We start from the raw sequence: 8,524 nt of genomic DNA on the forward strand, positions 1-8,524 counted from the left end.
GACCGAGATGCAGGCTTTTCTTTCCTAACCAACCTGTGCCTTTACACTAGAACCATTATACAAGACAGGATCAACATGGTTAAAAAAACAAACAAAACAAGCAACAATGGAAAAATGTTGAGTAATGTGTATAAACTGTACTACGTAGGGTTTTTTCTGTTTTGTGTAATGTTTACGACTGTTCACTTAATGTTTCACTAGAAAAAGTGATTTGTTAGTGTAAAGTAGAAAACTTTTTTGCAAAGATCTAAACACTTACTGAAAGGAAAATTATTTTAGATTTTTATTAACAGCCATAACATACCCACTAGACACAAATGGGCTATTCCTGTCATTCCTTATGAGCATAGCTTTCATGTGTGCAGAACTGGAACCCTCAATCACTGGGCTGAAATCAGTAGGACTAGGACATTTGTGTGATGCTGATCACACTGGCAGGTGTGATGCTGGCAGGTCTGGTCCCACAGGCTGAGCTTCCTTTGTAGTTTTAAATTACTGTTCCAGTGGAGTCTTACACTCTACACCACTGCTGTACCAAACCCTTTACTTCTTAAGACTCGACTTCTTCTGTTGTGAACATCACTGAGCTCTACGTCCTGTAATATTCTGCACCTTGTATGAGTGAAGCTAATGCTTCCATTTGGAGCTTACTTTTGTATTTTATAATTTATAAAGGAAATCAAATAGATGGACATGACCTCTACAGCTGGACAGAGGAAACTCTCTTTAAAGAGCCACACTCAGAACCAGCTTAGCACAGGAGGCAGAGCTGATCTTCCAAGGGATTCGTACAACAGTTAGTAAAGCAAGTGCTTTAGGTCCTCAGCTGGCCTGTGAAGGGGCTGTTGCTAGCAGGATGTGTGCTAACACTGACAGATCACTTTTTTGACTACAGACTGTCTGCGCGTTGAACTGTGTAAAAGCGTTTTCCTGTTACAAGTCAAACAATTTACTGGACCAGGTTCAAGTTTTATTCAAAATATATAATTTTTTAAGTGTAACTAAAAGCTGTATTTTCCATTAATGTGTTTCTGCGTTGACTAGCTGGCTCCTTTTTAGAATATTAACTGTTTTCTGTATTTGACTTGTTGGATACAATATTTCAATTATTTTAAATGTGAAATTTCCAATTGCCAACACTGTATAATAAAATTAAAAAGAAAAAAAAAAAATCACACCGCTTGCTCTTTTCTTGACAACTCTTTTTTTACAATTCCAAACACATCTGGTACAAAGCTTCTGAAGTAGGGAAACTAGCTAAGGGGAAAAGGAAATAGAAACAGCAGGAAGAATCTATGGAAGTTAATGTTTGAAGACAAAGATACATAAATATGTCCATGATCCACCCCTCATGAAAGGTGTTGCTGAGGCTAAGGCAAGGAAGTTCTGTGTTCAATTTATTTATCTCCAACTTCCTCTATGTCCTTGAGCAATCTTTCTACGGCTTCAGGATCTGTTGCTCTTTTATACAGGTGTTTAACTGATTAATTATTTAAAAAAAAACATGTGAAGCAGATAACATATCAACAGGAACCATATGAACACCTAAAATATACAGCTGCATCCTGTGAAATCCTTCTGTAGTATCTATTATGTTCATTTCTAGAAAAGCTTTTACAGGTGGTGTTGTAATCCAGCAAAGGGAACCTGTGAGTTGGAACTGAAGTGGAATCCAGACTACCTTCCTACTTTCTACCAAAGAGCAGTTTCAAGGCCATAGGAAGTGCCAAAGAGAACTTTGTTAGCCACTAAACGTTGACCAAATGTTCCTCAAAAGAAGTATATTGTCAAGAGTTTGAAAGAGATACTGAAGGAATTTCTAAAAATTTCAGAAAATGAAAAGTGATGACAGTCTCAATTACTGTTGATGGCCTTTTTCTAAGACACTTGTACTACCACAAAACTGAAACATTTTAATTCAGATTTTTTCCAGTAAAATCTAATCTACTATGTAACAAACCCCTGTTACTGCATATATAACTAGTACTGCATATGTAACTAGGAAACATGAGCTATGAAAAGTAGTAATGGAAACTTAACATTGGTGCTAACATTTGTTGTGTAACACACTGTAGCAATATTTTCAACTATTTAATCAGATTTTCACTATGTTTTGGTAAATGCTTTAGGATGTCCAGCCTTTATGGGTAATGGTGAGTGAAAATCAGTTGTGGGCAACCATTCTGACTTTCAAATTTCATTCATTGTTTTGACATATTTTGTCATCTCAATATCTGCAATTTTAACAAATTCTTGGAAAGCATTTTGCTCTTGAATAGTTGCTGGTCGTACAGAGACACACTTGAAAATGTTCCTTTTTGCATCATAGTTTCCCATGCACCTGTGCACTCGACCTCTAATTAGTCTTGGGAGCTCCCGGTCCTTCATCAAAAGCATAATAAAAAAAATTAAAAGATTGTCACCTTTCTAATGTAAAAGCTTTCAAAATGCATGATTGTTAGGTATTAGTGGATTTCTGAAGGCTATATCAAGCACCAATTGTGAAGTATTTGTGGATTTCTGAAGGCTATATCAAGCACAGAAGGAATTTACATCAGCTTTTTTGCTATGATCAGCTACTCTAAAAGCTGGCCTGAAGTCCCACCATTTTTGCTGAAATTGGAGTCTGAGGATGCCTGACTGGATGACTGCCCTAGACCAGTTTGGGAACAATACAGTATAAGCATCCAGCTTTCCTTTCACACAGTAATTCTCTCCTTTATCAGAACAACATAACAGTTCCACGAGAGGGATTACAGCCAGTGGTGTGTGCATTGTGTGTGGATACAGAGTACTTACAATTTCGTAGAAGACACAAGGCAGACTCTCCTTTCCATCCCTCAGGAGAAAAGTCTTTGCCCCATATGCTCCAGGTGTGACTGCAGAATCGAGCGTGCCTGTACCATTCAGCAAAAACAAATGGTGATGTAGAGCACCAGAGCAGTACCAAGTGTGACAAACATTCACTACACAAAAGCACTAAGACTTATCAGGTGAGCAGCAGCTTTCTGTAAGAACTGGTGCTGACAGCACTGGAAGTTCCAGTACAAATGATGGGCTTTCCATAGTTCTGGAACTGTACAATTGTGTATGATGTCTCTAAACTGAGTGACCAAATGTGGTTTTCACAGCTGTCACTGGGAACAGGTTATCCCCTTGTTAAGGAGAGCACAGCACAATTCTCTTTAAGTTTTACTGATCTTCATGTGCAAATCAACTTTAAATATTTGCAGCTTTGTCAAAACAATTTTCTGAGATTGTATATTGTAATTCACCTTGATTTAAAGTTTAGTCATTTGAGTCTTCTGTGATGCTCAATTCTCAGATAACATCAATTGAAAGGCAAAGTGAAACACACTAAAAATCATCTATGTTTACAAGTACTCCAGACTTGAATTTATTCCCAGATTAATTGTATTAAAAATTACTGTAAAACTGTACCTCTCTACAGAAGGTTCTTATTAAACAGGAACATTTACTATAACACATTCTAAAAAGAAGGCAAGAAAAGAAACAGAACAGAAAGAGCTTAAACGTTGGAGGATGACTGTATTATTAATTTTGTACCTATTGTGGTCACCTTTGATAGCTGAAAGAATCTCCCAGCAGGAAAATTAGATGGTGCTCGTGCCAGTACTTTATGGTTTTAAGTATTTCAGCTATTGTGCCTACAGTTAGTAACATTTTCACTCAGCTGCTGTCCTATCAGTATTACTAGTGATAGCACACTCTACCATGCTTACCTAGAACTTCAAATAATAGTGGAGTTTTATAAGAATATTGACTCCAGTGCCTCATACTTTCAATGACTGCAGATAAGATTCGCAACGAATTCTTTTTTTCTTTAATTTTTAACAGAGATGATGAAGCTTCCTTTCAGAGGAAGATGAAAATTTAAGTTAGAGATACACATAATTTTAAAAAGCACATAGATATTTATATATTATGTTAAATAGACAATGTTTACATACAAATTATTTGCTCAGAGTAAATAACTCCCTGACAATTTACATTATCACACTTAGGATTATAGGTTATTATAATAGGAAACTTCAAATCTAAATTTTCAGAAACTGAATAGTTTACTAAGACTTCTAGGACCAGTGAAAGACTAATCTTTCCTCAGGATTCTTTTTCTTTACTGTTTTCTACCTTGTATCTTCCTGCTATCTCTTTCTATAAGTTTACCTGACCTTTGTCTTCTGGAACACAATCAAATTGGTTTTCACTCATTTTTGTTTGCTGAGTACTGTGGTTAAATTTATACACCAGACTACGATCCTGCAGAGCTGCTGAAGCAGTGTTAGGTTTTGCTGGCCATTGTCCCTTAGCTGCATATGTTTGGCTGGTCTCTGGTGTTTTGATAAGCTGAGGTGAATTATGGTTATCAGGGTTTTTTGGCTGCTGAACAGTTCTCAAACTATTTGAAATGCTCCCAAACTTTTGAAGAATTCCACTGTTGGATCTTGAACCTGTTGTGTTACTCAGAAGAGTATACTCATTTCTGTTCCAAATTTTAGTACCGGGCGCCTTCTCTTCTGCCCTGCAGTACAACCAGAGATACAGTTCAGTATCATAATAGCTATTCTGAATACTTAGATATCCAATTCAAGTGTATAAAAGCAATCTCAGTATTGTTGGCTTAGCTTTAAAAACATCTGTTAGATATTCAGACTCAAGGCTTGCAGTAACCACACCTGTGCTTAAGTCCAGCTGAATTCAACAGGCCTTAAAAGCTTGCTCAGTTATTGTCCTGCCCTCTGCAAGGGACCTTTCCTGGCCTAAGATTCATACTTTTCCCATAAGTCTAAAATAAAATAAGCAAAGTTTCTTCTGAGAGTGGTATTCCCAAATTCTTCCTCCACAATCACCAAAGAAGTGATTTTACAACAAACTCTAGTGCTGATCTTATTATTTCTAGCACGCTTCTTTATAAAGAGGGTGTCTCAGAAATTCCTTTCACCTCCACTCCATTTTCCCTTTGAAGGCACTTGTCTGAGACATTCACTCTCTTTTTGCCAGTGGAAAGGAACAGGAGGAAGGGAAGAGAGAAAAAGGACAATTATAACAGAGCTGGAAGTTTTCCTGCCAGCTCTGGGCATCTGAATCAATAAGCTTTTTCTTGGTTTATAAAAGCCAAGAGTTCAAAATTATATTCAGTTTTGGTTAAATATTCTGATATACAGTTGCCCTAATGTACCCTTACAGAAGCCTATTTGAGTCTATTGATAAATTTGGTTTGAAAGTAGGCCAAACTTCAAGTGAAGAGGAATCTAAAAAAATTACATCTAAGACCAGCAAAATTCAATCAACTTTTATGGTGAGACTGAATTTTAAGCCTGATAAGAAGTTTATTAGCTCTAATTAATAGGCCTCATTAGGTACACTGGAAAGATACTTCATTCCAGTGGCCCATAAGCACAATGGAATTATTGTGGACTACAGTGATGAGCTCAGAATTAAAAAAGTCTCTCTGAGTGCTACAAGGATATGGAATAGAAGAGATATTTTCATGTGAGAATAATTTTGGTTAAGGAAGGATAATGAACATTAAAGGACTTCACCAACCTGCAGGCATACAAGTTTTTTCCAGGATTTGCTAAATTAGACTTTGATGCATTTGGTGTTTTCATAAGGGAAGGAGCCATCTGATGTTCTGTTCGGCTTTCAAAGATAAGTTTAAATTATCAGTGTGACGTAGTAGCAACTTTATTGTGAGACAGACACATGGGTCATAGTTTGTGAAACAATTACTAGCCAAAGAAAAATCAATAAGAGACAAACAATCGGCTTTTACATACCTGTTATTTGCTGCTTTCTGTACTTCAGTCGCTTCTGGGCTTGCAGTGCCCCAGCCTGATTCTTAAAAGAGAAAGGATTGAGTATGGATACAAACGGAAAAGGTTGAAAGGTAATAGGTCTGCTTAGGGCTCCTGCCCTTTGTCTGCTTAATGTTCCACAGACAGCCTCACCCGGGAAGGAGAAAGAGGGGGGAAAAAAGGGAATGCTTTGATATCTGTAATTACAAGGCAACTTCTAACAAGTAGGTTGCTTCTCTAGACAACGGTTAAGTTACACAGACTTTTACTTTAAATTTTTCACTTCATTATAAGTAAAACACAAGTGAAGCACTAAAGGCAGAATTTGAAGAACAGTTCTCTTTTCAATTACATGAAAGACATCTTATAAATGTTTCTTCTTGTAACACAGGACTTGAATGTTGATTGAAATCAGCTGAAAACAAAAGGTCAGAGTTTCAAGAGACTCTATTTAAATGCGGGTGCTACTTCATTCTCCAACACACAAAGAGTCAAACTCCCTCCAGGCACAAAGTATAAAAAGCTCAATTGTATAGAGGAGAAAGAAATTTCCTGGAGGACATTTTTTAAATAATGAGCTTTTCAGAAATAAACATAAAGGATGCCTACAGTTCTTGATAAAGACAATGTCTAATTTAATAAAATACAAGCATAAAGTTAAGGTTTATTTGGATTTAGAGCCATTAAAAAAAAAAAAAAAATCTCATTTACCGAATGATGTGGGAGAAAAGTCATAATTACAAGTCCTGGAACTGGTACCTGGCTCACTTTTAAGTGGATTTGAAGTGAGTGGCTGTCTGTTTCTTTTCTTCTGATTGAACAGAGGTACAGGAAGACAACCTAAAATTAAAATTCAAATAATAATACTACAGCAATAGCAAAAGGATACATGAGCTACACTTAAAAATATGCAAATAAAATTACTTAACAATAATTTTACATAATCCATAGGAATTATATTCCACAAACACATAACAGACAGCCGTTGCCTCACAGTATTTATATTCCCAGGCCTCTGTTCTTAGTGACCAGTCCCCTGATTCTGTTCAAAGCCTTGCCCTGTGCTGCAGTAAAACAGGTAACTCACACAAGTCCACTCAGGAAATGTGGGGCCAGGACTGAATACTGCATGTCCTGTGTCAATACTGCATGTGTGTGTGAGTATATATAGAGAGATATAAACATAATGAGGTATGAATGGAAAAGCACAAAAGAACGGATGGTACCTGCTGTGCTGCGAGTTGAAGTGTCAGCTAGACTCCTTTTCATTGCTTTGTCCTCTCTTAATAGGCAAAGATGTATTGATTACTCCAGATCTACTGTCTGGAAGTTAGATAAGCAGACAAAGTAAACTCATTCATGTTGTAAAACATTCAAATTCTGTGTGATTTTATGGCAGTCTCTCTTAACTCTGCACACCCATTAATGTGCATCACTTCAGACACAAGCCTAAAACATGCGAGCACTTCTACTGGCTTTAGAAGATTCATGGGTACAGAAGTAACACGCAATTAATTGCCCTTTGCAGATTAAGGGCCAAAATGACTAAATTTTTGAAGTAAAAGCTGTATTCTCTTCCTTTTTTTAAGTGCTGTAAAAATACTGAATACAGTTTTGAATTTAGAAGTTCACATAGTCAAATACAAGGATTTTTTTTTTCCAATTCCTGAAAATAGAATACTAATTGAAAACACATACTTACATATTGCTGTAAAGTATGATGGCAAGGTACATGGCTTTAAATAAAAATCTGATTTAACTATTCTGTGAAAAGTAGCATCATGCTTCAAAAAACAAAACTTCTTTTCTCTGCTTTGTGGTACAGACCTAAAACCTTTAGCCACTTTCCTCATATACAAAATACTCCACACATTTATTACCAGTATGTATTAACATAAGAAAGTTTGCCATGTATTTTTTCCTGATCAATCTACTTCTATAGTAAATGTCTATTTACTTTACATTATTGCCTATGTCAAAGATACTACAGACTGCTGTGTAGCATTAGTTGCTGGTCTATCAAAGTTAGTCACTGGTGCATATTGCCTTTAGTGACACGTGAATAACATTGCATACTTGTGTGTGTAAATAAGACATTACTTTTATGTTTATTTTGACCTGGCAGTTAACAATATGCAGCTGTTAAAGGTGTTGGTAAGAATGAAGCACAAGTATCTACCGCAGCTAGACTACTAGATTAATTTACTCTTTATTTCTATGAGATATGTCAATCACACGGTGTGAGGATCACACACGTGCGACATTAGAACAATTATTACTCTTACACAATTCAGACTGTATTGTGAGAACTATGAAGCCTAATAGCCACCAGTAAGTTACATACTTGTAAAATAAAACCCCATAAAGCTGACATTTCAGTTTATGAAGCCAGTTTTGGTATTGCATAGGATTTTAGACTGGAACCTTTTGCTTTCTGTACTCTCTTGAATACAAGCAACACAAACCCTGCTAGAGCTGCAGAAAAAAAGTAATCTAAGGACAGAAGAGATACCAGGGCAAGACTCAGCAGTACTTCACACTGCAGCAGCAGCACCGGTCACAGGCTAAAGGACTGAAATCCGTGTTAGAGTCTGAAGGAGAGGGCTGAGGCGGAGCCCGCCAAAAGTAACGGCCCTAGCGGCGGAGCCGTCGCACCTGAGGGAGGGAGGAAAGGGCGGGAAGGGGCTGGCGGCGCCCTCCTCCCA

At 37.0% G+C, this 8,524-nt stretch overlaps 1 protein-coding gene across 1 annotated transcript; it reads right to left on the bottom strand.

The window, feature by feature from the left end:
* Positions 1 to 2,190: 2,190 nt before the first annotated feature.
* On the bottom strand, positions 2,191 to 5,648 carry SPATA22 (spermatogenesis associated 22). The gene is made up of 5 exons (XM_008940539.1): positions 5,569 to 5,648; positions 4,189 to 4,543; positions 3,744 to 3,873; positions 2,800 to 2,897; positions 2,191 to 2,382 (listed from the first exon to the last, which is right to left on the bottom strand). The coding sequence occupies exons 1-5, from the start codon at positions 5,646 to 5,648 to the stop codon at positions 2,191 to 2,193; spliced, it is 855 nt and encodes a 284-aa protein (XP_008938787.1).
* Positions 5,649 to 8,524: the final 2,876 nt, after the last annotated feature.

This window comes from Merops nubicus, unplaced genomic scaffold (assembly GCF_000691845.1).
Source record: "Merops nubicus isolate BGI_N331 unplaced genomic scaffold, ASM69184v1 scaffold21215, whole genome shotgun sequence".
Lineage (NCBI taxonomy): Eukaryota > Metazoa > Chordata > Aves > Coraciiformes > Meropidae > Merops > Merops nubicus.

What these genes read in the sequence shown, in the direction of transcription:
- SPATA22 (XM_008940539.1), bottom strand. Translation starts at nt 5,648, where the DNA reads ATGGCTCCTTCCCTTATGAAAACACCAAATGCATCAAAGTCTAATTTA. An exon ending in ACTATTATTTGAAGTTCTAG is followed by an intron (nt 2,898 to 3,743) that starts GTAAGCATGGTA and finishes TGAATGGTACAG; the next exon opens with GCACGCTCGATTCTGCAGTC. An exon ending in CTTGTGTCTTCTACGAAATT is followed by an intron (nt 2,383 to 2,799) that starts GTAAGTACTCTG and finishes CTTTTGATGAAG; the next exon opens with GACCGGGAGCTCCCAAGACT.